The 19,928-nt window shown below is 35.2% G+C and overlaps 1 protein-coding gene across 4 annotated transcripts in view; it reads left to right on the top strand.

Moving 5' to 3' along the window:
* Positions 1-19,928, top strand: part of LOC126474370 (syntaxin-1A) — a 334,042-nt gene that overhangs the window by 262,938 nt on the left and 51,176 nt on the right. Inside the window, exon 10 of one of the 4 annotated variants that reach the window (XM_050101855.1) lies at positions 1,500-3,468. The exons of 2 other annotated variants lie outside the window; for them this stretch is intronic. In XM_050101855.1, coding sequence (XP_049957812.1) covers positions 1,500-1,577 — 78 coding nt within the window. In that variant the 3' untranslated portion in view covers positions 1,578-3,468. Of the gene's footprint in view, positions 1-1,499; positions 3,469-19,928 lie in introns of those variants that run through there. One more of the 4 variants, XM_050101848.1, reaches the window with a different exon arrangement.

Raw genomic sequence — 19,928 nt, 5'->3', positions numbered from 1 at the left:
AGTACTAGTTCTTTCGCCATATAGTTATTTACATTGGTGACTTTCATCTATAATTTGTTGTTGTCATCTTTTGATATATTCAGGTGTCAGAACCTGATGTTTTAAACTAATTAAGGTTTTTTGTAATTCTAGTGATGTTGCCTAACTTCTCTAAAGTCTCATATATGTACAAAAAAATGCAGAAACGGTATGTTGTTCTCGTTTTACCCAAGATTGTGTTGTTACTCTGGTCAAGTGTAAAATATTTGCCAGTGGCAAGAAAAGCCATAGAACTGAACACAAACCTCTTCTTCAAATGATGTATATAGCTTCCATATCTGCATTTTTAAACTCAGTGTTGAAAAATACTACTGTATATGAAAGTAACATAAACTAGCATTTATCAAAACCCACATAGTATTTTATACTTAAATTCAGTAGTTATTTCAATTTTGTTTTCTGAATGCTGTGGATATTTCACTACTTCTCAGTAGAACAATTAAGGTTTTTTCTTTTTATTTCATTTTTCTTTCATCTTCCCATATCTGTTTGTATTCAGTTATCTCTGATCTTACAAAAACAATACATGCCTGTTAACAGTTATTCACTCATTCCTTCTGGAATCATATATTTTGATAGGTGCAATTGATTCAGTCATGTAGCATTTCTCTCCCAAATGAATTGGAGTGAAAAACGTGCTTTGATTACACTACATTATGGTCTGAATACAGCACCAAACCTGTGAAATTGTGCCAGAATATTTACTGATGTTTTTGAGCTCTAGATCAATCTCTTGTTTTTTTTTTTATTTTTATTTTTTTTTTTTTTTTTACAATGTGTTTATTGCAGTTCATCAGCCACAGTGCTCTGAAGAACTACCACTATGTGTGTTACTTCTTCATAATATATATTCTGAATACTTCTCAATTGTTTGCATTTTAGTTCTAGTTGTGACTTGTGCATATTGAGCTCTCTTTCAAATTTTCCTTTGATATGTAAAATATGAAATATTTCTTGAAATAAAAATTAAGTACTACTCATATAATTGAGAGTATTTTGCATCCAGTTGCATTTAATGCACTAATATTGCACCTTTTTATGCACTTCTAATTTAGACTAAAAGTAATGTAAGTCACAAAACATATTGCATTAGGAGGTCCCTTCTATAAGTAATTCCTTAGAGCATGAGTTAAGGGTTTTGTGGGTGGTGTGACAGTACTTCTAGTATTACAAAGATAAATTCATCAAAGTGTAAGAAAGTAGCTTTGCATTCACATGGCTTCCTGCTAGTGCAACAATTTGACAATAGTTTTCAGCTCTTAAGTACCTTTTGATAAAATCATTTTTTTTTTAACCAATAACTGATAAATTTGTAGTTTTTAGTGATTAATTTCTCTACAGTACAGTATGTCACACCATTCATGTTTTGGCAAAAAGAAGGAGTTAACTATTTGCATTATATTACCATTTTGCTTGAATGCTTCTTTTTAATTTACCCCATTTTTTTGTTTTGTTCACAGAAAAAGATCCTGTTAATAATCTGCCTCGTAGTAGTCGCCATCATTTTAATTATTATTTTGGCAGTCACTTTGAGCTGAATGCCTGGTGAAATAGTTACCTAAGACTCGCTTGCGTTAACCCCACGTCCCTAAAGTCTGTTGTGCCTGAAAATCTGTTAAGGGAGAGCATTTGTAAACAATGTTACAGTGCAGGAATCAATTTCATAAAGTATTAGTTTTGGTAGGTATTTACAACATTTTGCACTGGGAAGTCTTGAAGTGTGATGACATCAGCTGGCTTTGCGAGGAAACTCTACCTTACATGCTCGGGTGTGTGTGTTTTCTGTCCCTTGTTTGGATTACTGATGAAATGTTCAGGACATTGTGTAATTAATGTATAGTAGTAAATTAGTTAAAATGAGAGTAAATTATGATATTTTCATTACAACAACAATAATTTTGTAATATATAATTTGAAAATGTTGATAGCAATATGAAAAAGTGTGATAAATATTTGAATATTCTTGCTTTGAAAGCAGATGATTGTAATAATACAGAATACTTCTTATAGCTGGCAGTTCATATGGTGGGCTAATAAATCCAGTTTTATGATATTTGTTAAAAGGCAGTGTTGGAAATAATTATGTTTAAAACTTGGATGTTGAAATGTAATCATGTTTCATTATACTTGCTGCTGCTCAATAGCATAAATAATAATGAAGTTCCTATTGTTTTATGCCTCCTGTAAATTTATCAAGTTATTCATACTATTTAAAACCTGTCGGTTCTCTGTCAACTAGACAGGTAATACCTTTTTCTCCATAATTGGCTTTCTGGGGAAGTCTGAACATGTTTGTACAGTTTTAAAGAAAAGAATAAAATGCCTAATTACTCACTAGTTACATTGAAAACTGCAATGCCTTTTTTTTTACATTATTCTGTATTGTGTTGTGTATAATTAAAATACAAAACATTCATTAAAAATGTAGATTCGAAGTTGCTTCTACCTTATTAGTTTCGCAATATAAAACAGCAAATCATTAATGTAACAGTCTGCTGCCATAGCATGGTGGTGAGGCAACTAGAAGTACTAGTACCACTACTGCTGCATGGCAGTGAGCAGTTTTTCATCTCATTTCTATTACATGAAACTGCCTGGAGTACCTCTTTTATAAAAATAAAACTAATTACATAGAGATATTTTCTGATGCATGTAGTAGGATTCTTGAAATGCCTTTTGCATTATATTTAAGTCACAGCATAGTAGAGAAAAGTTAACAGAACTATTGACAGCATTTTTCTAAGCATTTAAAATATTTTAATTATTTTTACAGTCAAGTTGCATTTTATAAAAATTAGATGCTTTATTTATATTTCAATATTTCTATATAATTACTTTGTATTTTTTTATGAAGAATTCATCTTGATTACTGTCCCATAGAAATAATTTCTTCACTTGACAAGCTTTCCTGGTAGTGCATTATTTTTTGAATCTCATAAAATGTGTTAATCAAAATTAAACAATGTCAGATGTGTCATCAGTTGTGGCTGGGAGGATAATCTGCAAGCTCATATGTAGACTGGAATGGTAAAATAGTATATGTATCACATTGGAAATACATACATCTTTCCAACCATGATAAAATATCACCAAATGCAAATACTTTTGAATGTTTGTAGGTTTTAACTTAGTTAAAATTTCACTTGTATTGTAGTTTCAGTATGCTGTGCAGGGAAATTATTAGTCACTAACAGAAAGGTTAAAATTTAAAAGTTGTCAATAAGCAGTGCCTTCTTTCCTTAAATTTTTTTATAAGACACAGGACATTATTTTTGTATTTCATACTAAGATTTCTTAATATAGTGTAATGAATTTCATGAAAGACAATAAATAGTAAACTGCATAACTAAATTATTTTGAATAAATTTTTTCAAAGTGGTCAAGACACCATCATGAGCCCAGCAGAGTGAAAATATCAGCCAAGGAGTAATTTACTTAGTATATAACACAGAAAATGTGAACTCATTCTTAGATTCTCTCTCAACACCCCCCCCCCCCCCCTCCCCCCCACCCCCACCCATTATTTTCGCTCTCTGCACCCTCCCGTCCTATTTACTCAGTGTGTCCCAAATAAGAAAAATTAAATGTAAAATGACTTCAGGCACTTCAACTAGGTTAGTTCCATGTGTTGCATTTAGAACATGGGCTAGAAAATGTATCTCCTAGCAGCCCTTCTTTTATGTGTAGAATATTGTAAATGAGTAAAAAACCATGTGAAATTAATTTTCCTCAATGTTACTTTCTTATGACGCATGTAAGCTGTATAATATTCTTTTTGTTGCAAACTATGATCAGATGTGACCCATATTGCTTTCAAGGTAATGAGACTCCCAGTCATGAATTATCTGTTTTCTCATTGTTAATGTGATACCATGTTATTGTAGCCCACTTTTGTACTAAACGTATTAAATATTTCATTCTGAAAGTTTCTTGCTCTCAACAATGCAAAAAAGGTGGTGTAGTTTCTTCATAAGACCTCTAGAGCTCCTTGATTTTCATTAACAGCTTTACATATATTCATCTACGTTTTGCCTGTGAACAATATTAAAGTATACAATGGTAATGTGATTTGTCTTCTAATTTTTATTTAATTAGAAATGTACACACATGGAACTGCCATATACTTAGGTTCATTACTGAATGACATATGTGGAACTGAATGAACAGCCTCACGAAGAGGGTATTGAATCCAAACAGTTTTTTTTGTCTCAACATTTCCTGAGACTTGCTCCTGCTGATGGAACAAAATTCCACAAATTTCAGAAATGAGACAATTCATTAATGAAAATTTTTTTCTTAAACAATAAATGTTGCCCTTATTGGCAGAAAATGGTGCAATGAATGCAGCCCCTGACATAAAAGTACCAAGAATGATCATGGAATGGCAGTGAGACTAGACACACATATGGGAAGGATAGCAGTTCCTTGGTTTTCCTAATTGCATGAGACTCTTCCCCTAATGGTTACTTCACTTGCGCATCCTTCGCCAACCCAACTTTGTGTTATGAATATGATTCTCTATTCATGTAATGTTCTTGTTGCAGTCATTAAGGCGATAAACCAGTCTTTCATACTATTCTGTTTTCTGAGTAGAATATTCCAACTTATATGGATGTATGGATAATTGTGTTTATTAATAATTAGTTCCTATTTCAAGCATGTAGTTATTTGCAGAACCATTGCATCTCTATTCTGTCCCAGTAGAATGAAAATTGTGAGGAAGGAGGTAAACAGACCAAGTATGCCAATTTGTACATAAATAATTTTGGGTAATTAATGTTCTGTTAATTAAAATTGTACAACTGCTACTCTCATGCTTCATTATTACACCCACACGTTTGCAATTAACCATCTTATCTTAAACCCTGTCATATCTTGCTTCTTAAGAATATCTCCACAAAAGCAATCACAACTATGTTTTCTAATCCCATGCATAGTGCTATTATGCACAATAATCTTCTTTCTACTTTAATATTGTTACATTTTTTGTACTTTAAATACTTGTGGAACTGGTACTTTTTTAACTTCCCAATTTCACCTGTTGACCTGCCGCCACAATCACAATCACAACTGCAGATAGATGGACAGAGTTGATATACAATCTTTCTAGTGAATTTTTCAGTCTGCAGAAACTGATCAGAGGAGAAAAATAAATAATTTTCATACCGCAATGACATTTTGTTTTGTGAAGAAGCTTGTGTGCAACCTGCTCTCTTAAGTAGTCACTGAGTTAGACAAGCATTAGAGATGCTCTGAAACCTCTGAAGACAAGAATTGAAACAATTGGCTGTAAGGGCAAAGAAGAGAGACATGGGTATATGATAACTGGGAGCCACAGTAAGATAGCTCGTAGTTAAAGATCGTGTGAGGAGCCACAGTGGAGAAGTAAGGAAATGTTACTAACAGTTCACACTCAAGGTTGACATAAAAGATTTTATAGAAGAAACCAGAAGCTGCTAATGTTTGTAGTGCCACCTTGGGACAATGTTCTTTTATTTGACAGTACATACTATTACAATTGGTTAAGATGACCCAGCAAAAGCAGCGATAATTAGCTTCTTGAACAGTAATTATGGAAATGATCTTCATGAATGTGGTGCAAAACTCAAGAAATTTAGTCCAAAATGTGATTTAATGTCAGTTGTGTATACTTTTCACCCTCCGGCTGTTAACACATTTCTCATGAGAACTTGTCTCCAGTATTGTGGAATTTGATACTATATCACTGTCTCCCTATTATGAAAGTGAGCAAAGGGGTTAAGTAACAGGACTCGGATTTGAAACATATAGTTTCCCAACTATCCGTGCAGACAACCAGATTCAAATTTCGAGGCAAATCAGTTCACTAGAACAGCAGGGAGGTTCCTTAAAAAAATTCAAAGGCAGTTTTTCTGCTGCAGCTTTGTCCAATCCAACCTTTGGCTTTATTTCTTAAAGGCTTGTTGTTGTTGAGGTGGTAAATGCTACACTTTTTTCTAGTTATCAACAGTAGTTTCAGGTCGTCATTAAAACAGCCTCTGATATGAGATGAATGTCCTCAGGGTGTGTACAGAAAGCAGAACAACCATTCCAGATGTTTTCCATGCTATCAAAAGGTGTATTTAAGATGATGTGCATTTAAAATCTTGTAACAAGACTGTCATATTTTCTGTTTATCCTCTTAGTGAATAATGTCTACAGTGATGCATATGCCTTATTTGATAGATAATTTGACAAGATACCTAAGTAAACAAAATGTATTAGATATTTTGAAAGCAAGGCATAATTTTTAGAATGTAGGGGTGTACTTAAATGGAGCTACTTCAGTTATTGTGCCATACAGTGATATTTGTTGTTGAACACCAACCGAAACACGGAGAATAGATTTTTGTCTAATTGGCTTTGTAACAAATCCAGTCACTTTGGCACTGTTCACATACATTTTGCTTTGTTCTGTTGTATCTCCTTTGTTATAGAGAAACTAACACTGGCATAGGAGTAGTCCTAATCAAATTTGCATTTGCACATTTCTGTGAGCCTCTTTCTTTTGTTGTGTTTTTAAATTTCGCCTGGTCATTCTCATTTGTTTTTCCATTTTTGTCTGCAATAGTTAATGCTGATGTTACGATGGTAAATCTGTAAAAAATAAAACTTCTTTCCTCCAGTCCATGTTCGTGTTGTGGCACTAACACACTCATCAGTGTGTTTTTAAACCATACTCTTCCTTTCTCTTTTTACAATAATTAATGATTATTGATTAATAAATGCATTCTGTACTGCACAGTGCCTCCTGTGATTTTTCTCTCTAACTCAAGACATTTCAGTTTTTATGTTACATATTGTGTTGTTGTTCATATGTAGGTATATTGGCTGTGTGTTACAAAAATTTTGTCTACTGGGGCACAAATTTTCTCCGTAATACAAGTGGTCCTTTGGAAAGCAATGAGAGGGTTGAAACATGTTACTGGTCTGTTGTAGAGTCTTGATTGTCCTGAGCTGTCACAGGTACTCATTGTTCAAACCTTTTCATAAATATTAACGTATGTAATTGTAATATAATTGGATAATTTAAAAATTGACTCGACAAGCGGTGGTAGGATCAACAATTCTTCTGGAAGAAAAGTTGAAGGGGACGGAAGATGGCTGGAGGAAAACACACACACACACACACACACACACACACACACACACACACACACACACACACACACTCTTCCACAGTCACTAGATTTAAATTTAGTTTTAAAGCCCTTTCCAAGGACTCAAGGATTGACAATGTATGTGGTAGGGAAGAAAAGGGGAGAGCACCAAATGATAGGTCACTAGTGTGGAAAAATGGAAGGGTGGTGGGCACCAAATTATCTCAATTTTGTGAGAAAATGTTCTCGATAAAGGCCTGCTGTGTAAGCTGAAATGCCAGTCCTTGAGAGACATGGATGTCAAAAAAGGTATAGATGATTGAGAGATTGAGAAGTAAAGAGAGTTATTTACTAGTGGAAGACCTTCCGAATGAATACATGCAATCCTTCCCCAGCAATTTTAATAAATTTGCTGAACTTTACTCTTTCTTTCTCTGAACATTGGTTTTGAACCACTGTTGATTCCCATATTTTATTCAGACTGCTTTCACGTGGTTATATGTCTGCTAGATTTTTATGATTGGGCAAATTTCTATGTAATTTGTTTACATAACAGTGTCCAGAGGTCTGTTAACTTCCAGTGGTGGTGGTGACAAAAGTACTTCATTCAAAAACAGTCTCTTCTCTCTTCTCTTACAGCCTCAATGAAAGCCAAATAAATAACACGTCATACCGAAATCACCAGGATAATTGACCTATTACATAGTTTTACTAGAATAGATAGATACCTTATTAGGAGACAGCTTTTTTATTTCCAAATTAATCTTCCTGGTGAATAACTAGACAATATAAACTTGTGAATGGACTGTTAAGAAATTTTGACACTTATGATAAATGTTTTATTTAAATAGCTAACAACAATTTTAAAGGAAAGGAAACAAACTTAAAGATAAGTGATGCTTAAATGGCACTTTAAAGAAAAGTGATGCATAAATGGCACTTTAAAGAAAAGTGATGCTTAAATGGCACTTTAAAGAAACATATTTTGTGTTATAAACAAGGGACAAAGGCAGTGAAGTTGAACAGTTCACCTGTTTGTATAACCTCAAGCCAGTGGAACTACAGAAAGGGATCTTGTAAAATATGCTACTCACTGTTGCCAGGAAACTCGTCATCATAGGAGCTAAATTGCATTAGCTTACAAACCTGAAAAATCACTCATGTCAGTGAAGTCATCATACGGTTGGGAAACCCTAAAAGACTTCATCATTCAGCTTGCTGTTGACTTTGAAACATGAAATAAGCAAAAGTTTTTCTACATCCAGCAAATGTAATTCAAATACCATATATTCCAAAATATAATTACTCTTATCAATAAGGTAATTTTGACTCGACTCAAGTGCAATAATATAAAGCATGTAAATGAGGAAGATGAAAATTATTGTGTTGAATGAAAATGAAAAATCAATGGGACCAAATGCTTTCATGTCGAATTTCTTAGATATGTGAAACAGTTGACGGAGTATATCTGAATGACAGTAATGTTAGTCAACAAACAGTAAATTTTAGTAAGTCATTGTGTACATACGCTTGCCCAGCTTCCTCAGCTTGATTGTCAGTGTGGGATGAATGATACTGTTCTCAAACTGGTGATGGGAAATGAGGGTATCTTGACTCTCGAAAGCTTAAATCCTCTTCACACAAAGTATGCTTTTTTTTTACCCTCCAAAAGATAAAGTGCTTCTTGTGTGACAATTATTGGCATGCTGAAAACAACAGGTTTTGAATTGTTTTCCACCATGGCCGTAAGCTGCATGACAAATAAGGGTTTTTGAGTTCCATTCAGAGTGAACAGTGTATGTGCAAGCTGTATGTATTTGCAGCACCAAGAGAGTGAATGAGGAGGAAATCAGATTGCATAACTTTATCCTAGGGCGATCATGTGATGGTCATGAATCACAAAGATATATACTGATTAATGAGTGTTGCCATGAGTGAGAGATCAGCATGCAAGATTGTTGGTGTGAATTTGTAAATATTGAGTCTTTATGACTGTGGAAAATCTGGAAGGAAGATCGGGTAGCTTCATGGGAGTGAATGAGAAGCTACTTCAGGAAATAAATGATGAAATTGCAGTACAAGCTGCTGAAAAGGCATAAAATGTATAGGCATTTCATCATTTTATTGAATATAGTGTTTTAATACATGGTGGTGGCTACCTAGAGGAGGTAATGAGCATTTGTGTGCATCATAGTAAATAAATAGCAATGTTTTTGGGAACACAAGTTTATTTTTTTGTATTACAGAAGATGATACATTGTTTTCATGGAGAGCTGTGTTTGTAAACAGTGAACTGTTTGTGACTTGTTGGCTAAATTTCATTTATGAACACATACTTGACCTTTATGAGACCATACAACATATAAGATAATCTGACAGGGCAGCAACACATGCATTTATTCAGTGAAAATAATAAACCTCATTTGTTTCTGAAGATCAGTTAAACCAAAATTGGTTCTTTGTCATTTTTGTAAATAATTGAGTTTGTAACAATTAATTTACATCTGATGCCAAAGCAGATGTTCCTTGCATGCCACAGTATACCAATTGGAGCTGTGTTGCATGGAGAAAAATATCTTTCACAGCCAGAGTATTTCAATTCACAGCAATTTTTTTTTGATTTAAGTACATCCTCAAGAGGGTGCAGCACATCTTGCTTTCTACTGAGATGCTTCGAAATCCTAAAGTGCTTGCCCCATTTTCTTCAAACTTTAGAGGAAGAACCCAAAGTGAAACATCATGATTGACAAGTGCTTCATGGTTTGAAAACTGTTAGTATAAACAAATGTAGCTTCCCATAGTATTCTCAAGACATTTATTTTAATTTTTTTTTTACTCATTAGTTCACTTTGAAGTAAAGGTATTATTTTTGTCTAGGGATAGTGACTAAAAAAGTTATTGTAGTGAACTTCATCCAGAATGGGAAGAAGATGACTGACTGCATGTTGCGATACAATAACTGAATGTGTATGGGGGGGGGGGGGGGGGGGGGGAGGAAAGTCTATGATGATGGAACTTTTCATCAGGTGAACTCAAGCTACTGTCCTTCCTTCCATAAACTTGTTGACAAGTGTCTCTTACCAACAGAATGTATTAAATTTATGCAAGAGCGGACTTTCAATTTGTAAGAAGCCTTCCATTATATGAAGCTATGCATGAATTATCCTCCCAGATTTAGAGATTGTTAGAATTATTTCCTTTACTGTGTATAGTGGGTCTCTTTATGTCTCTTTTTAACAATAACAATATTATCATCATCATCATCATCATCATCATTGTAATGGAAATATGTGAATGAAAGATAGCTAATGATTTGAGGACAAACTACCACTCCTTAATATGGAGGAAATACAGAAACAAATGGGTACATAAAGCTAGTAGTTTTTAACTAATGTACCTGAGGGTTCTCTCTCTCTCTCTCTCTCTCTCTCTCACTCACTCACTCACTCACTCACACACACACACACACACACACACACACACACACACACACACACACACACACACATTCATTTTACCCCTCCCCTCCAGTGATTGTTGGTGAAGAATCCCTCAGTTTTTATGATTTTATGAGCCTCTTTTGGTCCAGTGAGTTTTCTGTGCTTCGATTAGCGATTATTCATCATGCTATTATTTGCAACAATTTTCAGAAAGTATTGTCTTTGATCTTATCGCAGATACTCTCATCTGTGCTCACCTTATTCCAGCAATTTTTTTGTAACTTCAAAGTTAAAAACCTAGTGCAGAAATTCACAGGTCATACTGAAAAATTAGAACTGTTAGAAAAATATGTAGTAAATACATACTACCTGTTAAGCAATAAGTGTGAATTACTTTTTAGAAATAAATAAATAAATAAAGGTAGGAATAAATCAGTTATCTATTTTGTGTTTCTTAAGTACATTGTTTAGCGTAGTCGCAGTTTAGGTACTGCACAGTTTGCTTCAAATTTTCTTTTTGTTTTGGACTTTTTGTTATTTTTTAATGCATGATTTTAACTGAATATTAAATTTTCGTAGTTTTCTTGTTGTGTAAAAATTTGTTATGAATTATAACAAATATTAGTATTAGATGACGTTGATGATAAAACTTTAATGTGATATTGTTGCTATAAAAGTTCTATGTGTGTGATGTGTGATTGGGGGGGGGGGGGGGGGGGGGGGAATAGTTTTACATAATACTTTAAATACCTTCCTTGCTATATTAAGGCTTCCCAGAGCAAATGCATTTCTACAAGCTCCTTGTAATACAAGAAATCTGCACGTACTTACTAATTCCTGTGTCCTAAATACCTCAGACAGTTTGCCTAGTTTGTCTTAAGCATTTTACATTTAATATAATACTTCTATAATTCAATACGATACTCAAGATTTGAATATTTTAAAGAAAGTCACTATTGTTTGTGATAGCCATTTAATGTATGTTACCAGCATCACAGCTGCAAAAAAAAAATTCAAACTGGAAGCATCATGTTTGTGTATTTTTCTTTTGCTACAAAGATGAAAATATCTGTAATGTTAAGATCTGGCACAATATGTGATTGTATGCATATGGAATTGCATGCACAGATGTTTCTGTAAAATGTTTGACACACTATTTTTAATACAATTTCAAGAAAGCAATTCAGAGCTGCAGTTCACATTACTGCCAATCATATTACAGATCTTAATTAACTAAGGTGTCATTTTGAAGTAAATACAAGATTTTGTTCATATAAAATTGTATCTTATTTTGCCAGGACCTTTCTTTATGTACATTGCACAAAAAATGATCATTGATTGTCACATCATTTTTTTTTTTTTTAAGACTTCGTAGTTAAAATTTTGGGATTCTTGGGCAGGGCGGAGGGGAGGGGGAGGGCGCAGCAATTGCAGAAAATTAAAGGAGTTGTTGAGAACGAAAATGACATACTGAACTGTTTTCGTTGAAAGCAATAGTTAAATTTGTAACAAGTTGGCTAGACAAAAATGTAAGAGGGTGTACTACAACAAACTGTGTCAGCAGTGTTGAGTGTTAAATTGTATATACATCTGCGACACTTCAGTTTAATCGCACTCTTATACTTCAGTTTAATCGCACTCTTATACTTCAGTTCAATCGCACTCTTATTCATCTTTAAAACTATGCTATTATTTCATAAATTTTTGTTATTTTGTGCCAAGTCTTCAAAGATCCAGATTTCTGCATATTTCATTGAGTACATTCTCAAAGGAAATGTTAAGGGAATTACTACAAACTGAATCAAATCATCAAAGTGCACGTGCATGCATTTGTCACTTTATACGCCTTACCAATAATTGTTTGCAATAAAACAGCATATTTACTGAGCAAGTAGCATTTTGAAGATACATAGTTAATTCACTGTTTGTTTCATAGCTTATTACAGACTGACAATGTAACAAGAGAGTACAGATAGTCATGTCGATAAGCACTCACCAGTATTATTCAACTTTCCAGTTTGTCTGCTACTGATGTCTGTCTTTTATTAACAGTGCTGTACCCCTAGTGAATTACAGGAATTCACCTCATTCAGGAGTGTTCTTCTGTACTACCCACATATCATTTTATCTCTCTCTCTCTCTCTCTCTCTCTCTCTCTCTCTCTCTCTCTCTCTGAATATAACAACTAGCCTCTTACCCCACCCCCTATTTTTTTTGAATTTAGAATTAATTATTCTGCTGTAATTCACTTTTATGGCAAAATAAGATGTGAACTGCTAATTAATAAAGGAAATAAATTTCTTTATTTTTTGTGTTATTTCTGCTACTGCCATCATCAGATCAAAACTTAGAACCTGTATAACAAAGTTCTCTGTCAGTATCAAAAACCTATGGGGCATAGGTTTATGTTACTTACAGACATATTAAATGAGGAAATATTTCAAATTATGCAGGTGATTTTGTTCACAAAAGGTGAACTGCAAATGTTTGATGCGAAGGTTAACAATAATTATGGAAACATTTGTCATGCATTTCCAATTTTTTCAGTTTCTCATTTGTGTATGCAGCATTATCGCTGTATGTGCTTGACAGACTATGATAATATTTATAAACACCAAATGTAGTATAACTCAGGCTAAAGAAAGTTGAAAAATAATTCAAAATGTGTATGTGTGAAACTGTGCTTTGGATTGTGGGCAGAACAGCATTATAATAATATTTATTGTTGTGAAATTTGACAAACATATCTGCATTGGTGTTCAGAAGATATCTGGTGTACAGCAAGGCTGATAAATACATTCTACACAGTGCTTGAATTTTGTGCGTCTAAAAATAGTCTCTGATGGTGGTGGGGATGATGATAATGATGTAAGTAAACCACAAGAAAATTGTATTTTCTAGATGCTTTCCCTTCTTGGTTCTGAATGTATAGTTTCTTTCATATTATGTGTAAGTGCGTGTGTTTGTTTTATTCATTGTTTCTACTGATAATATATATTTGTTACTCTGATCATGTGCAATACAGATGTTATGTATATATAATATTTGCATTACATTTTAATTTTGCTTCCTTCATCATTTGCTTAGTTTTAGTTAGTGTGTGTATCTGTTCGTTTATTCCCATGTAGTGTATTGATTTTATTGCAGTGTTGCATTTCGCATGGTAAGTAGCCAGTATAAACAATTGAACACAGTGTACAGAAAATGACAGACAAAAATATTCCTTTGTGATTGCTTTTCATGTATTTCTTTGCCCTCAGAGTAAGGGACACATCTAGCATGTCTAAATACGAAACCTTTTCTTGAAAAACACAGTAATTAAATTATTGTGTGTGTGTGTGTGTGTGTGTGTGTGTGTGTGTGTGTGTGTGTGTGTGTGTGATAGTGGGATTAATCACGTGAATATATTGTTGAACATAAATTGAGGCACCAAATGAAGTTGACTGGGATTTATTGGCAGTAGCATAAGTACAAAACACTTAAAAATATTTTATGTGATTGAAGTATGCAATTGTTGAGTGTGAGCGTATGCTGTACCCAATTTTTTGAGTTTGCATTTCATTGTGATTGTATTGCCATGTGCTCACAGTAGTGTAAAACGCTGATGTGTATTCATTTGTTCTTATTATATGGCCCTGTTTTTGTGTTTAACATGTTAAATGATGTGCAAGTAGCCTAATAATGTTTGGGTGCCATTAATTTCATTTTTTGTTTTATGAGTTGCAAACTGCCCTAGCTTTTTAATGCTGTCTTTAATCATCAAACTATGTGTTTGAAAGCTATGGAAACAGGTGAGAATGACAAATTGCTCAGTAAAAAGTTTGATGATGATGATAAAAGAAATTATGCAGAAAATGTGTAAAGAGAATTTGTGGAGGTTTGCAGAATAAAGGATAAATGACTCAGGGAACTTCTTCATAAAGAAATTGGCAGAAAATACTCAAGATTCCAGGTTTGAGTCCGTGTGGTACATCTTTTAACACACAGTTTATTCTGTCTAGAATTTTTGTTTTTATTGCAACTATGTTGTAGAGAACTAACTTTTTAGTTTAAAGTGATGCTTACCAGAAGTGTATAAACAATTGAGGAATTCATCAATAATCAGATCCAGTGAAAAGATAAATCATTCATGCAGCGGTGACAGACACAGAGTGCAGATGTTGTTCTTTAAAAGTCAAATCGGAAACACAAAACTAACCACACTATGTAGTTACTCGTATGTCTACCCAGTACACTACATAAAGTAGGAAGTTTCCATAAAGTCCTGTAGAAAACTTTACTTGCCATATAGGGGAAATGCTGAGTCTCAGATGGGGACAACAACACTGTCACAGAATAAGCTTTCGGCCAACAAAGCCTTTGTCAAAACACAAAAACACACACACACACACACACACACACACACACACACACACACACACACACACACAAATAAACAAACAAATGCAACTCGCACGTACACGACCACAGTCTCTGGTAGCTGAAGCCACACTATCACCGGCAGCAGCAGCAGTGCATGACGGGAGAGGCAACAGGGTGGGGGTAAGGAGTAGTCTGGGGCTGGGGCTGGGACTGGGGCTGGGAGGGAGAGGCATGAGGTATAAGAGGGTCTGGGAGGGGGGGGGGGAAGGGGGGGCTGTGAAGTGCTGCTGGGGAGCGTGCAGGGATGAGGTGGAGAGGGGACATGGCAGGTAGTTGCAGTCGGGAGGTTAGACAGAGGGTGGGGGGAGGGTGTTAGTGGAAAAGGAGAGAAGTAAAAATACTGAGTGTTCGTGGAACAGAGAGCTATGTAGTGCCAGAATGAGAACAGGGAATGGGCTAGATGGGTGCAACAATGACTAACAAAGGTTGAGGCCAGGAGTGTTACAGGAACATAGGATATATTGAAAGGAGAGCTCCCATATAATTACGAAAAGCTGGTGTCTGTCCACATGAATGACCACTGACAAGCTGTGGCCAAGAAACAACTCGAACACCCTGTTGCTGACCACACTGCTCAACACAGCATTCTTCATATCAGTGACTGCTTCACAGCCAGTGTCAAATGGTTCCTTCTCACCAACATCAGCTCTCCGAATTGTGCAGATGGGAACTCTCCCTGCAAGATATCCTACATTCCCATAACTCTCTTGGCCTCAACCTTCATTAGTTATTGTCCTCACATCTAGCTCCCCTTCCCTGTTCCCATTCCAGCACTACACAGTTCTTTATCCTACACACACCCAGTCCTTTACTTCTCTCCTTTCCCGCTACTCCTCCCCCCCCCCCTTCCCCTCCCTCCCCCCCCTCCCTCCCCCCCCCCCCCCCCAATGGTCTCCATCTAACCACCTGACTGCACCTAGCTGCCCTACTCTCTCCACCTCATCCCTGCGTGCGTCCCAGCAACACTTCGTCATCCCCACCCCCACCCCCACCCCCACCCCTGCCCCTACCCTGCTATCCCTCCCTCTGAGCCCCAGCCTCTTCCATACCCCCCACCCAGTTGCCTCTCCCATCATGCACTGCTGCTGCTCATAATGTGGCTTCAACTGCTAGAGCTGCAGTCATCTCTGTGTGTGTTGTGTTGTGTGTGTGGTTGACCGAAAGCTTATTTTGTGACAGTCTTCTTGTTGTGCCTATTTGTGACTCGTCACAGCATGTCCATTATATTCTGTATCCTGCGTATTATGTTAGAATTAATACTTTTGGTTGGTTGGTGAAAACAGTTGAGAAAACAAATGATACTGAAGAAATTAAAAGTTATGCCATTTCAGCACTATTTCCAGTCTAGAACATATCATGATAAATCATTGTGATGGAAATACATCAAAATCTGTGCAGCATGTTATTCTTAAAAGTAAGGCTGGGGAATATATGTTGTCATTTGTGCACCTCAGTTTAAAAACTAAAACCGTATGTGCCTAAACAACCACTGTTTCTACAGTATATGTGGTACACCAGGCTCACATGAAATAGTAAGAGGCACTGAACAGTGGACAGGCACATACTAGAGACAGGAAATTTTGTTTTCGGCCTGTTCCTCAATGCCCCTTCTATTTTTGAGAAGTTCCCTGTCTACATATGCAGACAATATTCCATCCTCCATATTTCACTGGTGCTAATCATATAAATACTGCTATTAAACTGTGAACATTATGATTTCATAAGACTTCAGCAATGAATCGGAAAAAGAACTTTGAAGATAAAGGGAATTTTAATGTACTTACTATCATCTTCGTATTGAAGAAAACTGATAATTTGTTCATTAGAGATCACTCTGAAATCTGTGATAGGAATTGTCCTAGTTGTTAGGAAGTACTGAATACATAATTGGAACAATATCGCTTCATCATCTATTAGGAACTGGACAACATGAAATTGCTTTTTTTATTTATTAAAGAAAGGAAGGGGGTTCACTTTGCGTCACAGTGTAGGAGAGAGAACATACCAAGATAATTTAATTACACATTTTATTGACGCCTAGTACTCAAAATCATCATATTTATTCGTCTTGGACTTCATGATGAGGGAATATCTTAATAGTAGCTGATCCAAAAGTTACAGAAAAAGTGAAGATGAAAAATTCATTGTAACTTAATGAAATAATGTTAGAGGAAGTCCACAAAAAGATATGAGACTTATTTACATAACAGAATAATTTACTGCCACAATAACAGTACATTTCATTGATAGGTGCTGCTGTAACAGTCTACATATGCATTTGCATCTACAGGATTGCTCTGAAATTCACACTCTAGTGCCTGACAGAGGGTTCAACAAACCACTTTCACACTGTTTCTCCACCGTTCCACTTTTGAACAGAGCATGGGAAAAAACACACACTTAAATCTTTCCATATGAACTCTGATTGCTTTTATTTTATTACAATGATCATTCCTCCCTCTGCAGGTTGGTATTAACAAAATATTTTTGCATTTGAAGGAGAACATTGGAGATCGAATTTCATGAAAAAATACTGCTGCAACAAAAAGCGCATTTGTTTCAATGATTGCTGTCCTGATTTTCTCCCTATATCCATAACTAGCTCTCCTCTATTTTGTGATAATACAAATAAGCTGCCCTGCTTTGAACTTTTTTTATGTTCTCCATCAGTGTTATCTGAGGAGGGATATTGTACTGCAGTGCTCAAGTGGAGGATGGACAAGTGCAGTGTAGGTAGTTTCTTTAGTAGACCTGTTGCACTGTCTGTCTTCTGCCAATATAACATTCTTTGCCTTCTCCACTACATTATCTATGCAATCATTCCAATTTAAGTTGTTACCGCAGTAACTGAAATTTAATGGATTCCTTTTAGTACTCTTGTGGATGACCTCACTCATTCCATTATTATTGTCATTTGCTACTTTTCGTGCTGTACAAATATTGTGTCCAAATAATTTTCCAATTGATTTTGATCTTGTGACGATTTTACTAGATGGTAAATGACAGCTTCTCCAAAGAATGAAATATGGCTGCTCAAGTTGTCTTCTAAACTATTTATGTAGATAAGAAAAATCAGAGCACCTAAAACACTTCCTTGCAGAATGACAGCAATGTTTTACTCTATGATTTTGTCAATTGTGACAGGGTGTATACGACCCAGGACAACAGGGAGGTCCGGGAAAAACCCGGGAATTTTTTCATCTGGGAGAAAACTGGGAAAAACCCAGGATTTTTTAGAATTCTGGGAATTATTCATTGTTTTATTTTTCAGTTAAATTTTTGTAATTTTGACTGATGGGAACCGATACTGTAACAAAGGATATTCCATCTTAGCTGCGCAAGTGTGGTGACGACTGTTACATGGCGCTCTCTGGCAACTGCTGAAACGAACCTATTTCTAACAGGTCGCGGGAAAATATTGCAGCTGGTTTGAAAAGCATTACATTCAAAGTAAATTTACTTTTATGCAAGATGAACTATGTGCGAGAATGTACGACGAATTTCTTAAATGACGGAGAATTTGACTCTCATTTAAAAATCAACTCTTTGATGATGAATCATTTAGAAGAATTTCGAGCGCAGAAGATCAGACATTTATGTCGTTATTAAACATTTTATTGGCACATTTGCATGATGTATCTCAGAGTAACACATGCAAAAAAGATCAACATTACAAGTGAAAGCTTAGCTTCTCTGACAGCTTATTAATCTTCAAGAACAATATTATATATGAAAGCTGTGCTTTTCATGTAGCAACAAGATGTTTATTAATTTAAACCATTAACTTTTCCTGTCTGTGTGTTCATGCAACTTAAGTGATGCATCCCATCTCTTATTAATTTAAATGGTATAAATCTCTCCAGTGCTGTCAATACTATTTCTTTGAATCTAAGCGACATCAGGTCTATACTTACAAGGTTAGTTCAAAAAGAATGGAGGCTGTCTCTTAGGGAGGCATAAAGGTAATTTTTATCTGCTGCTTTAAACAGATATATTTTGCATTTATTTTTGGTGTGTTTGGGTGTTACAGTGTTGGGTCTTGCTGTGACCAACTTTGAGTTCAGTAATTCCTGTACCCATCATAATGCTCCCTGTTTGCTCCAGTTTGTTTTTTGCTGAGAGGTTGAATATGTTTATTGCAATCCAACCATTTGCACTTATTCTTCTGTCCACTGTTTCTGTAAACAGTTTGCTGTCCAGTGAAACTGAAAAATAACATAGACTGATTGTGAGTTTTAAACTGTAAGTGGACAGATGAAGTCCACTTCCCAGTTTATGAAAGTTTAAATGTTCACACCTTTAATAACTTAGGAACTAAAGGAATGCATGTGATAAGCAGCTTGGAATATTGTCCTCAAAAATATCATAATGTAAGAGGAAATGTTACTGGACGAATTTGAGTTTGTGAGTTCGTAAGACCTAAACTTATCAGATATTGAAATGAGTGGATAAGCAAAAAAGTATACGCTATGTACATTATATCTCTTTTGGGTGTCATGCTCTTTGCTTTAATCTTGAGACATTACAGTTTGCACAAAATCATATTTGGGCAGTGATTCTTTTCCTGAGAAGTTTTGCAGTTCTACAATTGCAAGACCTAATATATACTAGAACAAGCCTTGGGCAGGGTGTATATGACCCGGGACAATTGGGAGATCCGGAAAAAAAACTGGGAACTTTTTTATCAGAGAGAAAACCGGGAAAAATCTGGGAATTTTTTGGAATTCCTGGAATTTTTCATTGTTTAAGTTTTCAGTTAATTTTTTGTAATTTTGACTATTAAGAACCGATACTCTTAACAAAGGATACTACTGAATCCCACCGCTTCAGAAAAATACTGCAGCAATAAAACATGAACTAGAGGGAAAAAAAAACCTTAAATTGCAAAGGAAATGTGCCTTATACAACA

The sequence above is a fragment of the Schistocerca serialis genome, chromosome 1 (assembly GCF_023864345.2).
Source record: "Schistocerca serialis cubense isolate TAMUIC-IGC-003099 chromosome 1, iqSchSeri2.2, whole genome shotgun sequence".
Taxonomy (NCBI): domain Eukaryota; kingdom Metazoa; phylum Arthropoda; class Insecta; order Orthoptera; family Acrididae; genus Schistocerca; species Schistocerca serialis.
Note: the sequence above shows the minus strand (reverse complement) of the source record. Positions and strands in the feature narration are given on the sequence as shown.